Source organism: Pituophis catenifer, unplaced genomic scaffold, assembly GCF_029215685.1.
Source record: "Pituophis catenifer annectens isolate HBS135680 unplaced genomic scaffold, rPitCat1.0.hap2 SCAF_2, whole genome shotgun sequence".
NCBI lineage: Eukaryota > Metazoa > Chordata > Lepidosauria > Squamata > Colubridae > Pituophis > Pituophis catenifer.
This window is the reverse complement of record NW_027256882.1, coordinates 73,854,346-73,880,469: the sequence shown is the minus strand read 5'-3', so window position 1 is coordinate 73,880,469 and position 26,124 is coordinate 73,854,346. Positions and strand designations below refer to the sequence as shown.

The window sequence follows — 26,124 nt, the reverse complement described above, 5'->3', positions numbered from 1 at the left end:
ACAGTATAAGAGCCAATAAGCATATTTCAAAATGCTGATCTTAACATTCCGCAAGCTGTAATGATTGTTGAGGTTATCTAAAGTCCACCTTCTAAGATCTTCACATAAGCTAACTTTTAGATGGTGTTTGGATGTCTGTGTGAGGGGTAAAAATAAATATCATTAAAGTAAATTAACAAAATTGGACAAACAGGGATATTTTCCCATGTTGTTAAATACTGGAAAAGTGGGAGTCCAATGAACTTCCTGAGCATAATATCCCATAGCATGAGTGCCACTCAGGAGAAGGTCAAGTAGTGGGGCAACTTGAAATGCCCTCATCTCATTAACTCACTGGGCATGTTCACTAGTTTATGTTAAGATTTGCAAAGTTAATTTGATCAACTTTTTCAGGGGCAGAAGCTTTTGAAACTCCTTCTAAATAGACATGTACATTAATGTAACCTGGGATACCAATGGTTAAATCAAAAGCATGACCTCCAATGGAACAAAAATATTATTTTGTCTGATCTACCTCTAAAAAACCATGTATACATCAATCCAATATATATAAAGTCATCATGGTCCATTTTTCACTTCTATTATTAAAAAATATAATTCATGATGAAACATGTTTGTAGTGCTATGTGCAAAACAGAAATACTACTTTAGAAACATGAAAAGTATTCAGACAAAAGCAACAAATTTGATGTGATACATGGAAGCTGATTAACGAAGGTATCACCAAAAAAATTAAGTATTTTGAGCCAAGAGGGGGGGGGGAAAGATTAAAAGAGAAAATTCTTAATCTTTCCAGATGAGTTTTATAAAAGGCCAGACAGGATTGAAAAACTGATTATTCCTTGTGTCCACAGATAATGAACAATGTTTCAGGCAGCTGGTTTTAAATGTTACCTAAAGATTGATGGTTACCTAACACTGTTATATCTTTATTTCCAAGAAGGGTAGAACATACACGGAAAGTATTTTGACAACAGTGCCAAATTATCTAAATAGCTTGCAATACCATGTACCTTTGATTTATAGGAAAGAGGAGATAGTGCAATAAATGTGTCAACTGTCTTTTATCTGGGGAAAGTTTTAAAGATCTACTACTGTAACTGCAAGCAAAGAATGCCTAACTTGAAGACTGAAAGAATAGACAAACCATGCTGCTTCATCTTCTGAGCACCAAACCCTCTGATCTAAGTTTTGTAGATCACAGATATATCAACCTGCCTAATGTTCCAGTGAACTACAGAGACCAGCTTCATTATGTTTTAGAACTTGCTTTTAAATTGAGACTTTTCTTTGCATGTTTGTAAACCCAATGATACTATTGACTTCTGTCTTTTCTTCTTGCCTGTGAATTCCACTTTGTATCCATGGATTCAGACTAATATTCTCATAATACAGTATATCTCACTGGCCTTTAGAGCAAGATCTATCTGCACTAGAAGCTTCTTCTAGTGTTTTCCCTTCCACAGAATAAAAGCTTGGGGTATATCCCTGAAAAGTTTTCTGTATGTTAAGAAGAAGAAGAAGGAGAAGGAGAAGGAGAAGGAGAAGGAGAAGGAGAAGGAGAAGGAGAAGGAGAAGGAGAAGAAGAAGAAGAAGGAGAAAAAGAAGAAGAAGGAGAAGGAGAAGGAGAAGGAGAAGAAGAAGAAGAAGAAGAAGAAGAAGAAGAAGAAGAAGAAGAAGAAGAAGAAGAAGAAGAAGAAGAAGAAGAAGAAGAAGAAGAAGAAGAAGAAGAAGAAGAAGAAGGAGGAGGAGGAGGAGGTTTCACTAAGATTTGGACTGCAAAGTGTGAAAAACCACCAGATGGCAGTAAAAAGAGACAAAAATTTATATCTTTTTGCTGCCATCTAATGGCCTGTAAGATCAACTACCGGTAGTTTTCATAGATAAGTGTTCTTGAATCCTGGACTGTTAGCTACACCTTGCAAAATCGTCCTATATGATTAATTTTAAATTTATAGGAACTAATTTCTTAGAATATATTATAGGTTTTTTTGAATATTAAATGCTGCTTTTTATAAATTAAACTATTCTTTTTTTGAGGGGGCAGGGAAGTAATAAAGTTCTATACACCTCCTAAAGTCAGTTTGGGGAAATAGGCAAATATATAAATTGTCTAAATAAACAAAAATTCTGCATCTTTGCTACCATTTAGTAGCAATGGTAGGATGTAGATTTTTGTAGCCCAGACCAATTTCTTAAGTGATATCTATGACAAATCCAAGGATACAGAACTTTTTCTTAAATAAATAAAGACAAAAGATACCAAAAGATTTATATATGGGATATATGGGATCTACTGTATGTAACTAAACATTTGCCAATCAAGAAAAATCAATACTTTATTAATCACTAGCTATGAAGTATATGTGTTATTTGGATTGACAACTCAGTCATGTGTAGACAAACAGTAAAATATTTAGTATAGTAGTGTTATAAAAAATGAAGCAATTTACCTGCAAATGCTGAGCATTGTCTGTCATATTGTCCTCACGTCTCCGAACTTCTTCTAGCAACTGGGCATTCTTCTTCTTTTCTATTTGTTGATTGTGCTTCAGATTGGCCACCTTCTTGTTTTGATCCTTCATGTGTCTAAGAATAGTATGCATATGCTTGTTAATTCTAATGGGCCTATTAACAATGTAAGAGAGCAAATGTATAAACGACAGTATAAAGCTCATCATCAGGCAGAGCTGTTCATTACACATTCCAAAGTAGGAAGTCTATGAAAAATCAGAGTGCTTCATAGGAAATACTGGATGGTACTGCAGATTAGACATGCATGAAGCAATCTTTAAGATAGAAATATGTTGTAGTTTAGACTGGCTTAATTTTAGACGTGAAAACTCCAAGGTCCCCATCTCTATTTTTAGGGGCAAAATTTAAAAACAGGGATCATAACATTTCATTACTGCTGCAAATTAAGGGTTCTCAGTTTTACAACTCCAATATTTGATTGTCTATCTGGACTGAAATGGCTAGGTAGTGCACCTGGTATTCTCAGAAGGCTTGGTTTCTCCTTTTAAAGTCTCTGAGTAAATTAAAACATCCATTCAGAAATTGTTTTCCATGCCAAGACTTTATTCTAAAAATCAGTTCCAACCTAAATTGATTCAAAACTACATCCCAACATTACTTTCAGAAACAAAATTAGTCCATCACAACTTAAAAATCATGTCTCTGCATCCAGAAAAGCCCACATATGACCAATTAAAACTTCTCAACGATGATAAGCCATTATTTAGCATTATTTTATGACTGACTAATTACTATGAAAGGCTGCAGAAGAAATGTGAGAACATAACTGTTATCTGCTTGAGTTCTTAGATATTAATTTATTTGACTCTCTCACGATTCTGAGGAATTTCTTTCGTTTTATCTATATAATAATAGTCATGTGCAAATTCCAAAAGAGATTTGCACACTAATCTTTTTTGGCAAAAGGAAAGGATATTTTCTAATGTCCATATGATCACGCAAAGTTTTTAAAGCATTTGGTGAGGTGGAGGCATTATGTATGATTGTACATTTTATTTTTAAATATTTTATTTCCTTGTGAATATTTAGTAAGTAAAATGCTATGTCCTTAGATATTTATTGCAAAATAATAGTATAAATTATACTGGTAGTGGAAAAGCAAATGCTATTTTCAAGAGAAAGCTCCCCAATGGTTCTAGGCTAAAAACAACAACAACAATCAAGAACAATCCTGAAAAATAAATATTATTAAGTCTACTTAGCATAGGAAAGTAACTACCATTTTCCAGTCTACAACCAGTTTTATAGTTAATATGATGAAATATGATTCATATAGTTATAATGTAGAAAGAATGTCATGTTTTCTATATTCAGTGGAAAAAATATAGAAAATGGGAAGGAGATCCAAAAACATTTTGTATAATTTGCACAATAACAATATTAATTGTTCTTTGAGTATTTTTTTAAAGAAAGTCTCGTCCTTTTATTATTCCTGTTTTACTTCATCTACAACTGAAGTTTTTTAAAGCTGTTCAATTAAGTTATATTTTTTTTAAAAAATGTGTTTTTAACCATTTTGTGACATTGTTCTCCAAATTACTCTAAAAAGAGTTCCCACTGAACTCTTCTCTTAAAAACTTATTATTTATATTATTCAGAAAACCTATTAGTCTCAGCTCATGGTATGCTTCCATGAAAGGATTGGATTGATTGACCGATTATGTACTATCCAGTCAGAGCAATCACACAGGTAGATTTTTCTCCAGGACAATTTTTCTCCAGGACTCCAACCTTTAGGTCCTCCAATGGTACACCCAATAGGAAGAGTTATTTTATCAATTTATTTTGCCCCGAACAAAGAGATAACATGCAGGTACAATTTGTTGTAAGAAGATACAATTTAAATAAGTAAGTAAATAAATATATATGCCACTCAATTTACAAAGAGACAAAACTATTTAATAATTTACAGTAACTTGATTAAATAATATTTTAATTGTTATTTTTTTCATGGATTCATCACCTATAAAAGTCTAAATCATACACCATGTGATGGCTTCCCTGGTTGCTTCCCCAGATGCTTCTCTGGATGCTACTTCGGCAAGGGAGAGCTTGGTTCATGGACATTGGGAGGCACATAGATGAACGTCCAGAGGTGGCTGGGAGCTCTGAGCCAGGAGATGCACAGCCCAGCAGAGTATTTACAGCAGAAGTGAATGGACAAACTGCCAGTTGAACTAGGAACAGAAGAGGCACAGCTGCAGCTGGGAAGCCAGAGGTTTCAGGAGGAGGGGCACACAGTTACAACTGGCCAATGGAGATAAGGAAGAATTGTCTCTCCCCTCCCAATTCGAGAATTCACAGGGTTAAGAGGAGGCAGGTACAACAAAGGAAGCCATATTACTTGCAAGGCAGCAGCCTTGCCCCTCTTCATGGGCTGCACTGGGGAGCAGCTATTTAGCTCAGCGTTTGGACTAAAACGATGCTGGGAACATGACCATTTGCTTGCTGTGCATTCTTTAGCCACTGTGATTCTTGCATTAATTGCTGGATTCTGTATCTCGAACTTTGGATTGTGCCTCTTGAACCCTGGACTTGTCTTTGGCTTGTGGGCTTGCCTTTGCTCTCTGGACTGGCATGGGATTTTCATCGAATAGCCTATTGAACCTTGGGGGTGGTGCTGATGTGGGCATGAGAAATTTCTGGGGAAGACTTTTCAGGGCTTGTAAGCCTCAATAAAGACTTCTAACACCCATAGCATATGTGTGTGAGAGAGAGAAGGGGGCGGAATAGGACACACAATTTCAGATATTTTGCTTAGTATCACAAAAATAGCTATATATTTATACTCAGAGGTGGCTCATAAGTCTGGATTTGTATATTTTATTTATTAGCTGAGATATGAATTATTCAGCGACTTGCAGCAGAGTAATAGATTTGACAGGTCACATGTACCTGGGACAGCTTATAAGCATGGTGTCTGTTCACTCTATTCCATAATAGCATGCAGTCTAGGATGCAGATAGCCCAAGTTCAGGAATGCACTGGTATTGAAGAACCCCAACATGACATATAAAGTAGAGCCAGCTTTAACTTTTTAAGTAGGGAGAGATACATTTGCAAACAAAAGGCAAGAACTAACATTATCCATTTTTCTTATCAAAAGGCACAGAGCTTTCCAGAGCATGTGGGTAATGAACACAGGTAGTTCCTAAGGGAGTGTCTTCTACTTATTCTAGCCCTAACTCTTGTTTGTAACATAACAACAGAAGAATGAAGTTGGAAAGTAGGAGACCAAGTGGCTCTTCCTCTGCATTGCATCTTAAAAGAACAATTTGATGGATGAGGATGATGTACCCAGTATGTTGAACAATCACATTACACTACATTTTAACAAATGTCTTCCCCTTCCCTACCAACAATAGATACTGACATAAGATTACTGAAATAAATGCAATTTAAGCAAGTTATTTAATCTATTCCAATATAACACTTGGGAAAGAAGTTAATTTTTAAATCCCAAATATTTCTTTGTTAGCTTATCTATTCTGTGTTTATATATTCTGTCTACTTAAGTTTCCCTCTTTCTTTCACTCTTAGCATTTTTAAACTTATTTATATCCCTTAGCTAATGAATACCATTTTGTCTTTATTTGACTCTACCTTTGATCTTTCACAAATTGAATGCTTCGATGCAATGAAGTGCTTTGAAACAACAGAAGAGGAGCCAAGTTCATTGCTCTCAAAGTACAATGGAGTTCTGACATGTAATCTTGTTTGACAATGCTATGTGCAGTAGTACTGGAGCAGGACACATTAAATCTTAACAGTTTGCTCAGAAAGAGGGATGGGATGGTGGGTTTCAGAAAAGGAAACAATGGGGAAATCACATAGCACTCTTGTGATTGTTTTAGTTTCATAGTCCTCTTCCCCAGAAAGATGGCCTATTATACTTCTTTAGTTCTTTATCCATTTTAGTAACTGTTGTTTTTTTTTTTTCAGTGATGCTATAACTTCTCCCTTCCTGTCTGAAACTCCCACTTGTGAAAACAGCATTCTTAATGCATCACTTCATCCATATCAGATTCTCTGATAGCTTAACAAATTGCTGCCCAGGGTATCATAGAAAAGGTAGGCCCATTGTATGTTCTGGTGGCCTTCCTACTAAATAGCAATTGCATCTTGACGACTTCCATTTATATTACAGCAAGATGCTTCCCTTCTGATTAAGGGAGAGTCATCAGGGAAAATTCTCAATTAAAGCCAATCAAACTAAATAGGGAAACAACATGAACAGCATCAATATTGGGTAACACACTGCCTTTTCTATATGATAGAAAGTAGACCCTTATTCCATAGTAGACAATTATGGAGTTAATGAGCATGGTTGCCTATTTATTTTCTATTTGAGACCATGGGAAGCACTATGTATTTCTATGACTCAAAGTTACTTCACATTTAGGAATGAAGGAAAGTGATTTCTGAAACCCCCAGAGCAGATTTCGAGAGCTGCAGGAAGCTCATATGGAGGACTGTTATAAGAATGGATTTCCACTTGATTATGAAGGCATTCTGTTCAATCTGCCCCAGTCTAGTTCTGGTGGATATATGGTGCATGGGTACAAATAATGAATGAATTTGTTATATTCCCCAAGTGGAAAATTATTTGGAACATATAAACACAATGAAAATATAGCCAGCCAAACATCATGGTCACATTTGTGTATGTTGAAGTACATTTAAGCTATGGATTCATGTGTTCTAAGTTTAATTTCTAAACCAGCAACTCATTCGTTTATTTATTTATTTAGCTTTCAGTTTTTGTATACTTTCTGAATCACTAGGAATCTGAACAGTACACAATAAACAAAAACAGAAAAAGAAATCCCACTAACAATTTCATATCTCAGGAGAAAGGATATTTCAGGGGTTGCCACAAAGAAGAGGGAGTCCAATTATTCTCCAAAGCACATGAGGACAGGACAAGAAGCAATGGATGGAAACTAATCAAGGAGAGAAGCAATTTCCTGACAGTTAGAACAATTAATCAGTGGAAAAACTTGCCTCCAGAAGTTATGAATGCTCCAGTACTGGGAGTTTTTAAGAAGAGATTGGACAACCATTTGTCTGAAACGGTATAAGGTTACCTGCCTGAGTAGGGGGTTGGACTAGAAGATCTCCAAGGTCCCTTCCAATTCTGCTATTCTATTCTATTCTATTCTATTCTATTCTATTCTATTCTATTCTATTCTATTCTATTCCATTCCATTCCATTCCATTCATTCCATTTTGTTTTTTTATTGTTAATTTTTCATCAACTATGTCCAGAAAATTACAATCTTGATAATTTTTGCCCAGTTATAGTTATTATATTTCTATATCAATTAATTAGTACAAGCCGCAAACAAAAATATAAACACTAAACAATACATTAAATTGATATTGACAAATATAACTAAAACTGAAATATGATTATATTGGTGGGGGAGCCCTCACATTTGGGGTGTGCTACGAAATATATGAATTGTTTTCTCTCTTTCTTTCTGCCAACAAGATGGGATGGATAAAAGACCCACAAGCAATCCTTAGAGCAGAGCCTGTCTTTAATTACGGTATACACAAATCTGAACTAGAGTTTTGCAGAGACAATGAGTTTCTTGAGTTGACAAATAGCTCTAGAAACTCTGCAGTCCTATTACTGCATCATCTTAGCTTTACCACCTGCATATAAGCAATTGTTCAGGACTCTAAATTTTATGTCAAAATTTAAACCCATGTTTGCAAAGGGCAGGTTACTATCTTATTTGGCTCACTGTTACAGTTTATTGGGCTGCTCTAACATCTTACAGAACAAAGTCTTCAAAAGACCAGAGCTACAATTAAGAGACTCATCATGTTTAATTCTCCAGAAACAAAGTCCCTTCGTGGGAGGAGGATCCTTATCTGCTTAGGAGGGTCTGGTTTTCTGTCATAAATAATAGCAAAAATACTAAGACTACTTGTTACTCATCCAGCAACGAAACTAAAACCTTTAATCAGCCATCTGGGTCACTTTCTTTATTTCATTTTATAGCACTGTAAATTGCATAGAAGGACTAACATGAAAAAATACACAGATTATTGTCTGCTTTTAAGAGGAAATTACTCCAATAGGCCCAGCAGAAATAAAAGCCAGCTTCCAATCCTTGGAATTCTTCAGAGCAATTTGAAAAGCAGGCAACAATACTTGCAAACCTCTTGTTGCTCCCTATGAAGTTAATAGCTCTTTGTTAAAGTTTTTACATTAAAAAGTACAAATGATACACTAATATAAAATAAGGAGGTGGGAACAACATAAAAAGCTATTGCATTTTATGTATATTCTGGACCTGTTAAAGAAGCACACTGATCTGTAAGACACCCCTACCCCTACACTAATATTAATTAAATTAATTAAAAAATAATTTGGGAGGCAAACTAATGCTTTTCACAGAACAGAAATAGGAACATGTCTGGATTGGGAATATGTTGGCAACAGTTTGTAAATTATTTAGTCCAAATTGCAGGGTACTTTATCCTCCCACTGGACATTGCTCTCCCAAATTTTTGTTCTAGAAAATTAACAGAACAATTGCTTTCTTTTCTGTGACTGGGTCTTCCTGTGCAGAGATAGTTTCAATTTACAATCACTATTGGGACCAGAATTTCCATTGCTAAGCAAGGCAGTTAAGTGGTCATGCCTGATTTTGTGATCTTTTATGCTACAGTTGTTAAGTGAATCATTGCAGTTGTTAAGCAAATCCAGCTTCTCCCATTGACTTTGCTTGTTTGACAGTGGCTGGGAAGGTCACAAATTATGACCACATGACCCTGGGAAGCCATCATTACTACATGCTGGCTGCTAAGTGCCCAAATTTAGATCATGTGACCCAGTGGTGGGTTCCTCCCTGTTCAGCCCGGTTCTGCCGAGCTGGTAGCAGTGACAATATGACGTCACTGAACCGGTTCTCTTTGTTCGGGAGCTGGGCCCTCTGCCGCACCCCTGCGTTATTCTTACCTTTTATTTGGCCTTGCCCCCAATCTATTCGCTGCCTCCAAGTCCCAGCTGATCGGCTAGAAGGAAAAAAATTATTTAAACTCTTGCTGTGGGGCTTCAAAGGACCACCCTACAGCTGATCAGTGTTAAAAGGCAGTGTGGTGGTAGACCAGTGCGCTCAAAAAACAAATGGGTAAACCGGTGCCTCTAAAAACAAATGGGTAGACCGGTGCCTCCAAAAACAAATGGGGAGACCAGTGGCTCCAAAAACAAATAGATAGACTGTGACACTCCAAGAACAAATGAGTAGACAGGTTCAGCTCTGCAAGCAGTTAAAAGCCTGGTAGACCAGTACCTCTGCTAAATCCTAAAGAATTGTCACGTGACCATCAAACCATGCCCACAAAATAAGCCACACCCACAGAACTGGTAGTAAAAAAATTTAGAACCCACCCCTGATGTGACCATATGCAATAGTCATAAGAGTGAGGGCCAATTATAAATCAATTTTTTAAAGTACTACTGTAATCTGAACAATCGCTAAATGAATGGATTAATGTTTACAGATAGTCAAGGACTACCTGTAAAAATAAAAGAGCCAGTTTGGAGTAATGGTTAAGGCACCAGACTAGAAATAAAAAAACCTGAATTCTAGTCCTCCCTTAGATAGGAAAGCCAGCTGGGTCATCTTGAGCCAGTCACTTTTTCTCACCCTGAGGAAGCAGGCAATGGCAAAGCATTTCTGGAATCTTGTTAAGAAACTGCAGAGACTTGTCCAGGCAGTTTCCAGGAGTCATCACTGACATGAAGGTACCAAAACAGCAACAATAATACCTCCTACATACATAAATACAGAGTTATATCTATCAAAATGCAAACATTGGCAGACACTGCAACCAGTTCAATAGATTGTTAAAAAGTCATTTCTTTCAAACTATGTTCTCCAGAGAGAGCTATCTTAAACCGAAGTTCTGCAACAGTGCACTCATTGTTACAGTTTCCTAGCATATATTTGGTTTGAAATCCAACTGAAAGATTATTTTTAAGATGTATTGTTTTTTTTCCCCTGAGCTGAACCATTTCATGTTTCTCAGCCACTTGAAATAAAAGAAGGAAACATTCTTTGAGGTCTTTTAAGATAAGAATTGAAAACTTTTTTTGTCTTCAAGTAAAAGGGACAGAAACCCTTTTACCACAAGTGATGGAGAAGTGATGAAACACTGCACTTCTGGCATTACAAAAAAAAAAAATGGACATAGATACTCGGGGAAAGAAAACAAGTAATGAAAAACAATCCTGTTGGATTTTTATTGTATAAACTAGAGAAATATTATAACTCTAATATAAATTATTTAATGTGTTTTTATATGGTTTTTAAAGTTTGTGTTATGTGTATTTTATCTTTTGGCTGTTCACCGCCCTGAGTCCTTCGGGAGTAGGGCGATATATAAATCCAATTATAAAATAAATAAAATATTTATTTTATATCCAATTATAAAATAAATAAAATAAAAATAAATAAATAGTTTAATGAAAAGAAGGACTACGGGAGACATGATAGCAGTGTTCCAATATCTCAGGGGCTGCCACAAAGAAGAGAGAGTCAAGCTATTCTCCAAAGCACCTGAGGGCAATGGGTGGAAACTAATCAAGGAGAGAAGCAATCTAGAGCTAAGAAGAAATTTCCTGACAGAACAATCAATCAGTGGAACAACTTGCCTCCAGAAGTTGTGAATGCTCCAACACTGGAAGTTTTTAAGAAGAGATTGGACAACCATTTGTCTGAAATGGTAGAAGATTTCCTGCTTGAGCAGGGGGTTAGACTCAGTGGTGGGATTCAGCCAGTTCGCACCACTTCAGGAGAACTGGTTGTTAACTTTCTGAGCAGTTTGTCAAAGTGGTTGTTAGAAGAAATCATTAGGGCAGAGAACCAGTTGTTAAATTACTTGAATCCCACCACTGGTTAGATTCCAAGGTCCCTTCCAACTCTATTAATTCTGTTATTTTTATGCAACTGCTGGATTGCAGCAGGAGATCAGTTAAATGTAACTGTAGTAGACAACACAGATCTTAGCAACTATTAACTAAGCTGAAAGATCTTTCCTGTCTGAGTAAAAGATATGCCTGCCTGCCTGCCTGCCTGCCTGCCTGTCTGTCTATACTACAAATGCTTGTATGTGGCTTCAGTCATATGGCTCTAAACAGATTTGAAGTAGTCAAGTGCAAAGAATAGATCATCACCCAGAGCTTATTTTTGGCACAAATGACCAGGATCAAGTTATCCTACTCCAGAAACATTATGTGTTATCACATTCCCAAATTATTTCTGGATAATTATCACATTATGTCTGGAGAAGATTCTAATGCTGGGAAAGTCAGAAAGAAAGAGAAGATGACCCACAGCAAAGTGGATAGACGGTGCAACCAATCTAGCATTGGAAGACCTGAATGACCAAGTTAGGGATAGTTCGTCATGGAGAAAATCCATCTATGTAGTTGCTAAGAGTCAACAATGATTTAATGGCATGTAGTGTAATGGCATGTAAATCGAAAAACAGCATTTTGAAAAATGGAGCAAGAAAACATACCTGAAATGAGAGGGGAGTACAGGACAGTATCATCCATTATTCCACTATCCTAAAATGGTTGCAGACAATGCAGCAACCAGGCAGTGCAGATTTGCTCAATGTGATGGTTATAAGCTTTCCATATTCTTCAACTGTTTTTCTTTAAATATCATAATTTTGTGTACTATAGATATTCTGATATAGCACTCTTAGTGCCAGGGCCACAAAACTCAACCCTATGAAAACAGAAACTTGTTGCAAAGTTGGATTTAACATTCCCTTGGCTCAAACATCTCACTAAGTTTTACTTTTCAAAATAAAACAGGCAGAAAACCATCACAGGATGATAGGAAAACTATTTGGTCAGTTATATCTTTATTTGTAGTATTGGCCTAGATGGGAATTCTAACTATAGCTATTGATTTTATATTTATTATATTTTACATCTCAGCCTGCATAGAAATTACCTTGAGATAAGATAGGCGGCCTATAAATTTTATAAATAAATAAAATATTGTTATGGAAAATACTGATTCATTAAAATTCAGAAAAAATAATTAAAGAAACTAGAAAATACTTGAAATGATAAAGAAACACTTTCTTTTTTTAAAAAAGGACAGACATTAATGATTATTCAAGCTGAAAAAAACACATTGTTGGCATTCCCTAGTAAACCAAATTATATAATCAAATCCACTGCAGAAGAAAAAAATGGCTGGATTATAAGAACAGATTTCTTTAATCAAGCCTATAATTTTGCTACACAAGAATAATAAAATTAGGCTTCTAACCTAATTTTACACATACATTTTATACGTACACTTAAGCTCTTCTATTTTCTTAACAATGATTTTTAATGATGTGCTTTAACATTTAATATATGAGCAGATAATGCATATTCATTTTTCTGCCTCTCGTTCTCTTTCTGGGCACTTCTGGGCATATATATCTATAGCAGTCAAAATTTAGCAGTAAATCAGAGGAGGAGAAGGAAGAGGAGGATTTCAGGCTTATCATAATAATATATATTAAAACTTTAATTAAAAATAATAATTTCATGCTGCAAAGCACAATTTTTATTTCCAAGTTTGTTCTGGTATACTCAGAGATGCCAAAGGCATCCTGATAAAATAAAAATAGAGTGCAATTCAGGGGTGAAATTCAGCAGGTTCTGACAGGTTCTGGAGAACCAGTAGTGGAAATTTTGAGCAGTTCAGAGAACCGGCAAATATCACCTCTGGCTGGCCCCAGAGTGGAGTGGGAATGGAGATTTTGCAATATCCTTCCCCCAGGAGTGGGGAAGAAATGGGGATTTTGCAGTATCCTTCCCCTGGAGTGGGGTAGGAATGGAGATTTTGCAGAATCCTTCCCCTGCCACGCCCACCGAGCCACACCCACAGAACTGGTAGTAAAAAAATTTAGATTTCACCACTGGCCCAGTTGTAACATAGTGCTTGATTTAAAAGTTTTTCATTTGCTCAGAGATAAACAATGTATTCTGAATACTATTGTCAAATTAATCCAATAGAAAACCTTTGACCTGAGGCCAGTATCTATTTGGCTTATCGGTAGTGACAGCATTATAATGAAAGGCAATTTGAATATTCTGGTGACAGCTTACTCTAAAGTAGTTGTTATTTATCAGCTTTCTTAATTAAAAGGAATAAAAGAAAAATCTCCCATAATCCTAATGGCTGAAACTTTTCTGAAACTTTTTCTGCTGCACAATATCAGCATCTGGGACACACATTATCATAAGCCTAGGAATGGAGTTTGCTTTTATCAGTCCTCATCCTCATCATAGTGTTTGACATAGTATAGAGTGTTCCCTTACATTCTTGTTCTTTAAGCAAACAAGGAAAGAACTGAAATTTGGATAATCCTTTTGTAATGTTTTCCATAAATAATAAAATACATTGATACAAACAGATAATTTTAGGCAGAGGCATATTTCCCATAGTTTCCTGAGGATTAACACCAAATGTAAAAATGATTCCAGAACATTTTTTGAGCTGATTTTTTAAAAAAGTTTTTTTATTTTTTTTATTTTTTATAAACATATCAAATCAATGCGTGAACAGTGTGGCATCTGGGTGAACAACATTCTAATACAAATACAACTAGTAAAATTAATCATAATTGTTAGATCAATCAACTTATACGTATATTTCTAATAGTGATACACAATTATAATAAGTTACAATCTGTCATTATTCAATTATTCCATGTTTTATCTTATTATTACTTTTGTTTTATTATATAAAAGAGTATACACTAACGTTCTCCCTTTTCTTATTTCTATCACTTATTCTAACTTTTAATCATATCAACTTTTACTAAAAAAAAACATTTTCTTTCTATCCTACCTAACTTCTAATCATGTCACTTACGTAAAAAAAAAAAGAAAATAAAGAGAGAGAAAAGGAAAGGCAAATCAAAACAACAGAGAAAAAAAATCATCTATCCATTGTCCCTTGCCCGCTTCAATACTTTAATTGCTATGCTTTTTTTTTTTTAACTTGCCTCCCAAATTCCTTTCCTGGATCTCTATCTCTGTCAGAATCTGCTTCTTGGCTGTTCAATCTTTATCCTCTTCCACTGCCTAGTTCCCAAAATTTCTGCCCAGGCCCCTGTCTCCCTTTCAAACGTCTCTTCCAACTCTCTTAATACATTTTCTCCCTGGTTTAATTCATCAATCACTGTTATTTCCATTGTTGTCTCCTCTTTCTCTTCTTCCTTTGGTTTCTTCTTCTGACTCCTCCCTTTCTTGGGTGTCTTGTTCTTTACTCATCATCCCTCATATCAGGGGTGAAATCTACTTACCTTCCCTACTGGTTCGGAAGTACGCGTGCATGCGCCTCACGTGGGATTTTAGACCCTCTGCGCATGCGCAAAGCCTTCTGTGCAAGTGCAGAGGATCAAAAACAAGTTACTTCCTGGTTAAAACCAGGCGGGTGGGCGGAGCCTCACGCTGCTGCCACTACCGGTTTGCTGAACCACCCGCCGCCACTGCTACCGGTTCCCCCAAATTGATGCGAACTGGTAGCATTTCACCCCTGCCTCATATGGTATTTTCCATTTTTTCCATAATCTCCTTAAATCCTTTCTCCATGGTGTCTTTTGTGTTTTGGAAGAGTAACACCATTTCCTTTGAAATTCCACCTATTTCTGCCTCATAAAGCATCTTGTTTTAGTTTTTTAAAAAATCAACTTTTGTCCAACTGGGAGTGCACTAGTCCCAGTTCTTTATGTCCCAAAGATAAACAGTCAGTTCCATTTAGATAATCCCAAAAGTTATCCAAAGCCTCTTTATATCCCCTTTATAGGTTCAGCCTTCTAGCATAACATTCAAGGGTCCCTTTAGTTAAAAAAAAGCTTCCTTATTTTCATATTTGGATTTCCAGTAGTCATAGGGTAGTTAAAAGAATTCCAATAGATATTTTAATAGTCAGCAGGTGGCACTCTCAGCTTAAATTTCAGTATTGCCACTAATCAAGTGATCTTTTAGTTGTAAAACAATTATAAAAGCTGAATAAGTTTTATAAGTAAATGATTCCAGCATTTTTAAAGTGCCTTCCCAGTACCACATCTTCCCAATTCGAGAGTCCAATTTTCTGTATATTTCAAAGTTTGTTATTTTTCTCTTTTACACCCCTCATTTCTGATCTGGTAGTTCCTCAGAATGCTCAGATACTGCTTAAACAGATAATTGTGAGCAAATAGTTCTAAATTGTTTCTTAGGATTGAATTTAAAGCAAAAGGAAATTCTCTCCCCCAGTTCCAGTCACTGTTCACCTACTTCGCTCCAGCACCAGTCTTAGATGTTCATTGGTTATCCCAGCTTTGTAGCAGCCATCTTTAGCTGCCTCTTCTTCTTGCTGTGGTTGAGAGGGAAAAGAAATCCCAGGTGAGACAGGAGAGCTGCGACTCTCCTCAACCTCACAGGGTGCCCCTCTTTGCTTCACCACCCCTACAGGGTGGCTTTGGCTCCTCTCGGAGTCCACAAACAGGGAGAAATCAGCACAATGAATGCAGAGACCCGTTCACTGTGTCTGAGGAAGCCACGACATCAACCAGAAGTCAAGCTGATTTTTTAAAAAAAATAATTATTTCAAATTCTAGTCTGGGGTCAGTTCTCCTTTGCATTGTCTGATTTCTCAACAACTTATAAAGATTCAAGAATAAAAGAACCACTGCAAAAAGTGTCTCCATACTGCTCTCTTTCATGTTCCAAGCTAGAAAGTAACTTATAAGGTAAATAGAGCTAACTTCTAATACTTGTAAGCGTTACCAGATGGAGCAAAGAATCAGACAATGGACTAGTATTAAAACATGGAAAATAGTAAGGGACAAATATTCCTCTCAGATTTTTATCTAATTTATTAATGCATTTCTATAGAAGTTTAATCCATACCTCTATGTTTCCACACCATTAAATGTTCTTTATATTAGTCCACAAGGTTCTAGTGGGGCTTATATGTTCATCCACATATAACCATTTCTGTCATAGAAAAAATTGAACTTCAAAACTTTAATTACCCATTCTTGTTGGTAAAACTAATGGTGCCATAGTAAAATGATTTGCTGACTAAAGCCTGTCTCACTAAAAAAGACAAACAGTAATATTCACCAGTTTTGCCCAGGTGATTATCAGCAATCTGTAAGAATGCTACCGGCTGAGTTTTAATTTACACTGAAATATTTTATATTTATGCAATCATACAAATGCATAGTATGTATAGATCTTAAGTTAAATAAATGTGACTTGGAATCCTGCTGGCAAATGAAAACACAAGATAACTAAAATTATGCACCTGGGGAACATATGCAAAAAGATATATTACTTCTTTTATTTCAATCCAAAAATTAAAGAGCCTCTGGATGATTTGTTAAAAGGCATTCTTTTGTGAGGGTCCCTCTAACAGCAGAAGACATCTGCTCCAAGTAAAGACCAGCAGAAACTAAATTAGAAATAAAATTACAAAATTACTACCATCTACCATAGCAGTAAGTTAATCCACTTTCACATATTCATATTCACAAGTTGCAAATAAATTTACATTATTATGTTTATTTGCACATTTTAGTCATCCAAATATTATTTGTTATTTTGCCCATATTTATCATGAGTCTGGATATTAATTTGGGGGAAAAAAGACTGAATGACTAACAAGAAATTTGAGTCAGTTTAGAAGGTGGTAAATAGGACATTCTAATGTAGCAGAATAACAGAGTTGGAAGGGATCTTGGAGGTCTTCTAGTCCAACCTCCTGCTCAAGCAGGAAACGCTATACCACTTCAGACAAATGGTTGTCCAATCTCTTCTTAAAAACTCCCAGTGTTGGAGCATTCACAACTTCTGGAGGTAAGTTGTTCCACTGATTGATTGTTCTAACTGTCAGGAAATTTCTTCTTAGTTCTAGGTTGCTTCTCTCCTTGATTAGTTTCCATCCATTGCTTCTTTTCTTGCCTTCAGGTGCTTTGGAGAATAACTTGACTCCATCTTCTTTGTAGCGACCCCTTAAATATTGGAACACTGCTATCATGTCACCCTTAGTCCTTCTTTTCATTAAACTAGACACACCCAATTTCTGCAACCGTTCTTCAGATGTTTTAGCCTCCAATCCCCTAATCATCTTAGTTGCTCTTCCCTGCTCTCTTTCCAAAATCTCAACATCTTTTTTTTATATTGTGGTGACCAAAACTGGATATAATATTCCAAGTGCGGCCTTACCAGGCATTATAAAGGAGTACTAACACTTCATGTGATCTTGATTCTGTCCCTCTGTTAATAAGAAACTGAAATGCATTCAGAGAAAGACAACCAGAAACCAAATTCTATAGGACAGTGAGAAAAACAAACAAGTTTAGCTTGGAGAAAAGTTATGAAGACAGATGATAACAGTTACATATATGAGAGGTTGTTGATACAAAAAAGTTCCATATTTATCCAAATGCAAATATATATATATATATGTTTTAAAGTCCAACACCTTAAAGCCACAGGACATGATATTGACTTTAAAAAGACCAGAACTATCGCCAAAACTGAACACTTTAACAACAGGATAATCAGAGAAGCCATCGAGATAGAAAAACGCCCACACAGCATGAACAAACGAGACGATACCTCCCGCCTACCAGCCATTTGGAAACCCGCCCTTATTGACAAACGAGTCCCTAACACGACGAATGACACCAGACCCACACTCACGAGTGCCACACCTGATGTCACCATCACACATCCACGCAGAAAGCAGACTCAAACCCACACTGATAATGAGCCACGACCAAGGACCAGAAGCCAGACCGCAGCTGCATCATTAGCCACTTTAAACCCCTCCAATCCATACATGAAGCAGACTGACACCCACCATGAAGAGCTCGCACGGCCACAAACACGAAGCCAAACAACAACAACGCAGCTCACCAGCTCAAATCCCCCTGCAACTCAGACTAAGCTGAGCACAACCAAGCCCCCACCCAAACAGAACACACCCCCAGCCAATCAGAGCACAGCCAAGCCCCTAACCAATCAGAACACACCTCCACCCAATCAGAACACAGCCAAGTTCCCACCCAATCAGCTCACACCCCCACTAGCAGTTAAAAGGAAGAGACAGCTGCGATCTCACATTGCTCCTGGAAGCACGAAGCCGAGAACACCAGCCTGAAGATGACGAATGAGACTTCGTCGAAACGTCGCCAAGACACTTCCAATTTTACGTGGGAGAAGACCCGAATAACCAAAGACCTATATATATATATATATATATATATATATATGAAACTATTAAAAAAATGTAGCCTTAAATTAGAAAAAAAAAGATACCAGCAGAACAGAATGCCAGAAAAAATACTGACTTCTGTTTTAATGGAAATAGTGAAGCAGGTTGGATTCCAATTCCTAGGAATAATTTATCTGTTTCCTATGTTCCTCCTCCGTTATTTATTTATCAATTATATTAGCTGGTAATGAGCTTCTACTAGAAGATATTTAACTTTCTTTACTAATTGAAAGAGTACATTTAATGAAGATATGAGTTGTGGGATTTTAAAAGAACCTCTTTTTAAAAAACAAAAGTTATCACACTCATTTAGTACAAATCTTCACACAAGAGTTCTTCATTATATGCCCACAAATACACACACACACAGAGAGAGAGAGAGAGAGAGAGAGGACTCTGTAGAAAACAGTTTATTTACCAGAAACATTTACTATAAAATTTCACAGAGACTCTTTTTAATCTCTTAAGAAACCATGAGAGGTTTAGAGGAAAAAAATGGAATGTGGTGCTATCTACAATACATAATATCAAATTCTCTTTTTATTCTGATCCAGTGGCAGTTATCTAGTTATAACTAAATAACAGGTTGACTGAAATTGATGGAGCTCAGTTTCAGAAATTATAGATCTTCGCTAGAGATATTTTCACTCTGTCGCACACTATTAAATATTTCAAAATCTTGTGACTGACATTACGCTGTGCCAGGGGAATGCTCCTGTACTTTCCTTATATATCAATTTATAATGCTGAATTTGTACCATATCAAATGCTTGAGGTAATCAGGAAATTCTGAGACAAAGTCTAACAACAATAAGAAGGGAAAAAAAGTGAAAAGAAAACAAAATCAGGTTGCAGAGTACAAAGGCCCCTTCCTGTAACAAAGGATTTTGTTATTCTTTTAAACACTACCAGCTAGAGGAAAGTATACTCTTATTTAAAGAATTAGGGGACCTGATAAATGAATGGAATAATTGGAAAACATATCAATAGTTATGATTTGAAGGTCAAGCTGACTGAAGCAGACTGAAAGCAGCCATTTGGGGAGGGAGGGACGGAGGGACAGACGGATGGACGGACAGAAAGAAAGAAAGAAAGAAAGAAAGAAAGAAAGAAAGAAAGAAAGAAAGAAAGAAAATGATACTGAAGAAATAAAGGGAAGAAAAGCTTTAGTTTTACAACATAAAAATGAACAATTACTATATCAATGATTTAAAAATTTTTAAAAAGGAAATCAAGACAGAATTGTGTGAATAGTGTACAAAAGCAATAGCTATCAAAAAGAAGACAACAATCAGATTAATATAATATAAATAGGCGTTGTATATATTGAAGATACTTTAAAGTGAGGTCGGATAGACCTGATTGGTATAAAAACTCAAAATAGGTTGTTCTGTCTCCCCCGGATTGTATTATGAATCTATTGTATAGGTTTATGTTAAATATTAGCTTATTAAGGTATTGTTTATATTCTCTTATATTTTTTGTTTTGTCGTTCTGTTCTTCCTTTTGTTTGGTTTTTGTCTTCTTTTTAACTACAAATGTAAATAAAGACTATTTAAAAAAAAAAAGCAATAGCTTTTCTACTATGAAAAAATCTGCCTCAGACACACTCCCTGTCCAGGAAACCACAATGAAGATGGTGGCAACTACAAGGCCAGGTGGTTGGCAGGATGCATTCTTTCTTGGAAGGCCTTAAGCGGACCGACTTGGATTTCGGATGACTCATATGAGCAAGTCATCTTCACCCATGAAAAATAAAGGAAGTTAAATGGCTTGGCTACATGTTCAAAGAATTCTTATGTTGGTGATTCCCGAGTACTGATCACTTACACTGATCAAAGACACTCTTTTTCTTATGGAAATACAGTTCTTGCTAAAGCTGAGAGCAATCTTTTTCAGACCCAAGAATAAGACTAATACTTCATCTCTGAGAATATCCAGATGCCTGATAACTTATTTTCTGCAAAAATATTTAACATGTCCTTTCAATTAGTCAAAGCAATATACAAACTCTTATCTAAGGCCAAAGTAAAATAATCCCCAGAGACATCACAGGTGCACATTCCTGTACTACTTTGCAAAAGATGATATATTTACTATTTTAAAAAAGATGGGGGAACATCAGAAACCATTAAATACCTATCGGGTATGCTGGTTTCTTTACTTCTTATTCTTAATTTCCTAGTTTTCCTTTAGCAGAACTATCTGGTAGTAGTTCAACTATAACCCTTTCAACCGATCATATTAATGGAAGTCTGCATACTGAAACCACACAGATTTTATATCAAATATGAGCAAACAACAGCCAATGAGCTTTACAACCTCTGCAAATTACACCTATCGCAGCCCTTGAAGAAATGCTCCATTCTTTAAGATTTTCATTCTTCTGCTAGAATTAGAATGTCTGACTTAAAGGGACAAAGCAGTCAGGTTTAGTCATCATCTGATGATTGTGTATATTACTTTACATTAAAGTAATTGTGTATATTACTTTACATTAAATACAGAATATTGATATGTTTATACAGTAAAGGAAGTTTGAGGAGCATATCAGTCCCCAAAAAGGCTAATATTGGTAAAAAGCCTCACCAACAACCTTGCCAGCCCAGGGGAAGAAAAAAAAATGAAAAGAAGAGGGTAGATTTCTTGATTCTCAGTAAGAATACTTTTTAAATAATTCTTAAATATTTAATTTAATTTAATTTAATTAATTCAATTTATATGCCGCCCCCTCCGAAGACTCATTGTCATTGTAATGATGCAAAATGCTGTAATACCACATGTAATACAAAATGTTGTAATACAACATTTTCATTGTAATGATGCACTATGTGAAAAAAGCACTTGCTCCTATCAATTCTGCCTTAACTCCATTTAATTTCAGTGAAATGTTTTAAGCGATGCAAGAGAAGAAGAAAAACCATGCCTATTTTCAGTGCTTTGGATGTTTTTCTGCCGCTCTCTCGGTCTCCCATTACTCTTTTTCATTTTGAAAATAAACGTTATACTAAAATAAACCAATAAACTACATTTTGAAAATTACTTGACATTCCAATAATGAGGAATAGAGAAAACAAATTCATCAAAATATTTTCTCCTGTTTAATTGAAATCATAAAACTACAATACTGTGATATTTTCCTCTTAGCTGGAGTAATTCGTAATTCCCACTTCTTCTCTAATAGACAGCTAGTTCACGTTTGTCATGATAACAGAGTCTAAAACATGGGTGGGCAAATGTGGCCCTTTTACAACCTGTGGACTTCAACTCCCAGAATTCCTGAGACAGCTTGGCCACATTTGCCCACCCCTGGTCTAAGAACAACCTGATATACATGCAAGAAAAGACAATTCTAGTGATCTCCTACAATGATGTCAGAATGAATTTGATGTAGCTGTAATTACTTGGAGAAAGCTCTCAAACACACACACGTGCATATACTGTAGCAAACCTAAACATTATTTTATCTCTTTATCAAAAAAAATTAAAAATTGTACAAGAGTTAAGAAAGCAATTTAAAGGATAACTTAATCTGTAAGATCTCTGAATTCCAATAAAATCTTGATTTAATTGATCACCCTTTTAACTGACTTCAGATGCAATGGACAAATCATCTGTCTGGATACAACCATGAAAAAAATGAACAAGTCTGTCGCCTATGAAGAAATCCAGACCAGCCATTTCAATTTACTTTCAGTTGAATGAGATTTACATCATTTGCATCTATTTATGTCATTTCTGTAGGGATGTCATAATTCACCTAAGGCAAATTGCCTCAAAAAGCATGAGTTTGCCTTCCACTCCCAATGAATAGTCCATTAAATCAAGGTGTTACTATACTATAATTCTCCATTCAATGTAAATATCACTTTCCTTTCTCCAAGGAAAGAACAAAAATGAAACAAGAAGATCTACACAGGAGATCCTACACAGTAAGGCATTAATACTTTGGAGCAGAAGACAATATTTTCACTTCTCTACATGAACCTCCATGGTTCAAAAAAAAGTATTAAAACATCTGCAACTTTTGTACATATTCGAGGTTTGGAAGTATGCTTTAGAAACAAGAGTAATATTTAAAAATTAAATAACTAGATGCACAAGATTAGAGATTTTGAAGCAGTAAGAGACTCTATAGATGAATCCAGCAATAATCTCCTAGCCTAAAAAAACATGGCATTGAATTTTAGCATACACATCCTTTCCCAAACTTCTTAATTTTCCAAATGAATGGAATTGGACAGATTCCAGAAAAATACTTTTTCCCCTTTCTTTTTGAAGTCTTTTAAAATATGCAAACAGAATGCCTTAATCTCTTTCCTTTTATTCTTATAAAAAGAAATTAAATGTTATCTTTTCTTCCTCTTATGTGTACTGCCTTTGAACTCTAATATATTACCTACCCTGAAGCATCTTTTACACACACAGCTAGTTGGCAGTGAGTGCCACAGCTGGCGGGAAGGGCAGTCCCACGACTTACGTGGGAGTGAAACCTGCATCTTCCTGCCCCATCAAAGTCACCATCACCAATACATGAAACAGAACTCTGACTGTTTTGCCTGATGTGACTTAATGTACAGGTCACTAGTAGATTGTTCATATATGTCAGCAGATACTAATCAATTTGGCAGCCAATGAAGAGGCTGAGTTAGGCACTGTGGAGAAGCTTTAAAATGGTCTTGTGGGGAGAACCTTAGTCTATTAATGGAAGACACCACAGGTAGTCTGGCAGGCCTGAAGATCCAATGAAAAAAATGGAACTTTGAGAAAACTCAAGCCTTGGAGTTTTCCTTCCTTGGGGGTGTTACTTGACATAGTCCTTGATTTACAGCAGTTCATTTAGTGACCTCTCAAATTGTAATGGCACTGAAAAAATGAGTTATGACTGTTTTTCACACTTAACAACTGTTGCAGCATCCCCATGGGTCATGTGATCTATCTTTTGTGATCTTCTGACAAGCAAAATCAATGTAGAAGCCAGATTCCCTTAACAACCATGTTGCTAACTTAACAACTGCAGTGATTCATTTAACAACTATGGCAGGAAGGTCATAAAATGGGGCAAAATTCACTTAACAAATGTCTCACTTAACAACAGATATTTTGGGTTCTATTGTAGTCATAAATCAAAGACTACTGGTATAAAGATGGGAGACAGTAAATCTGGTTAATTCCAAAAATACAGAGATCAAATTTGGTAACCCAGTACGCATTAAACGCAAGAAAAAGAAAAGCCATTTGTAAGGATCATTTATAAATTAAATATCATAGTAATGTGTACATTTCTTACTCTGTTTTCTTTTTAAGTTTTTATTTTTAAACAGTGAAGAAATTGAACAAAATTAAATTGGAATGCTGGGAAGAAACGGGGGATGTAAAAAAAATATGGAAAAAGGAATGGAAAACAACCCTAGCTCTTTATTCATTGATTCTGGAAAACATTATGCTAAACCTTGTTTTTTTGTTATAGCTGAGCACTCCTTGTTTTCCAAGATTATTTGAAACATCTAGTTTTAGTTGCAACATCTAGACCATTTTGATGCTAGAAATTTGAGTTTTTAATACTGTGGCAATAACCAGTTGTAAGACAATTATTAGCAAGATGTGTATATTTGTTTATTATATGCAAATAAATAAATGTTCCCAATCATACTTTTTATACAATCTAATTTTATTTGTGTACTGGTGTGCTTTTGTTAACACAGATGTGGACTATGTTGATTTAACAAGGCCTCATTGACACAATCATAACACAATTCTTTGATGCAAAAGTCAACTTTTCAAGTTATCAAGTGTTACACTACTTTGTTCTAAGTACAAATGTTAACTTCTAAATAATTTTACATTCATAACCTTTTAGTGTACCATTTCTATTTTTAATATTTTTTATTTAGTTTTACTTTATTCTTATTACATCCCAGTTTCTTTCAGCAAAGTCTGATGTCCATGTTATTTTCATTTTTTTTATTCTATTACACTATCTTCTCCTTCAATTTTGCAAAAAAAAAAAAAAAAATGTTAATGCAGTCTCCCCACCCCAGCCGCCCCCTGGTTCGGTTGGTAAGGCAAACTTTCTCTATAAAGGAGCCGAGACTTTATTATCGTACTGAATCTTCAAAAGCATTTGGACAAGCGATTTACACAGAACCATATTTTTCTAAAAACCCTGTCGTATCACGTATGGTGCTGTTCTATTTCATTTGCCTACTACCATGATACATTTTGCTATTTCTTTTCATCAAGCAGGGATATAGAATGTATTTATGAGAAAACACAGACAATAAGAAGTGTACCTTTCCAGCTCAGTAATTTTCTTATCTTTGTCATTTTTTTCATTCTCTACTTCTTTGAGGATTTCTAGGAGCCTGTCCACCTCGGCTTGGGTTTTGCCACATTCCTCTCGATAGTAGGCAGCCTCTTTGTCAAGCTGCTTCAATCGATCAGCAAATTCAGGATTCTTCCGAGCTTCTTCCTCAGCTTCGTGAGCCTGTTAAATTAAAAAATAAATCAATCACTAGCCTTTCCCCCTAGTTTATAGCGCTAGTCTTTACCACTAAGCTCTTTATAACAAAAGGGTAACTAAGTATTCTGTGAGTTGGTGACCTTTTCTTGCTATTGGGCAAAAAACTATTTTCCTTCAATATCCCATTATTTGGGGAGGGGAGGGATGAGACCATAATTCTAAGTTTTAGAAAGAAAATTCTTCCTGGAAAAATCACATTGAACAAGTTAACTTAAGTCTACACCTGATATGGTTTGATTTAATAACTACTTTAAGCAAATCTTGAACAACTTAATGTAAGTTATTTATTTCAGACAAGATGTGAATGCCTCAAACCAACCGTTTTACCCCAAATCCCCCTTTTCCTCCCTTATTTTATTTCATACTGCCAATACTTAACCTGAAACATAAGGAGAAAGAAGCCCCTCATGGAACAGCACAAATAAACATACCTGGCAAACACATGCATGAGTGGCTGGTCAGTTCACAAACAAGAAAGAATGCAATGAACACAACAGAAAAGAAAAGTGCAAAGCCCAGTCTTGTTCCCATTAAAGCTAATGGCAAAACCTCATTAATGTCATTGAGAGCATGAATGGGCCAAAAGGGTTTAAAACATTACACTGAAATAATCACACACAGATGTAAACAAGAATGCACTGCAATGCTTAGCCTACCCCTTGTTTCCCATTATTCCTAATTGGCATCTTCAAAGAGCAGGCAGAGAGAAAACAAGTAGTTTAACTGCAGTGCACATTAAAGACACAATTCAGAGAA

At 35.8% G+C, this 26,124-nt stretch overlaps 1 protein-coding gene across 2 annotated transcripts in view; it reads right to left on the bottom strand.

Annotated features, from left to right (window-relative positions):
* The window catches only part of ERC2 (ELKS/RAB6-interacting/CAST family member 2), a 439,008-nt gene that overhangs the window by 147,893 nt on the left and 264,991 nt on the right, over window positions 1-26,124 (bottom strand). The window contains exons 10-11 of one of the 2 annotated variants that reach the window (XM_070933636.1): window positions 25,139-25,332; window positions 2,454-2,619 (exon numbers count right to left, since the gene is read on the bottom strand). In XM_070933636.1, coding sequence (XP_070789737.1) covers window positions 2,454-2,619; window positions 25,139-25,332 — 360 coding nt within the window. The remainder of the gene's footprint in view (window positions 1-2,453; window positions 2,620-25,138; window positions 25,333-26,124) is intronic. The other variant, XM_070933637.1, reaches the window with a different exon arrangement.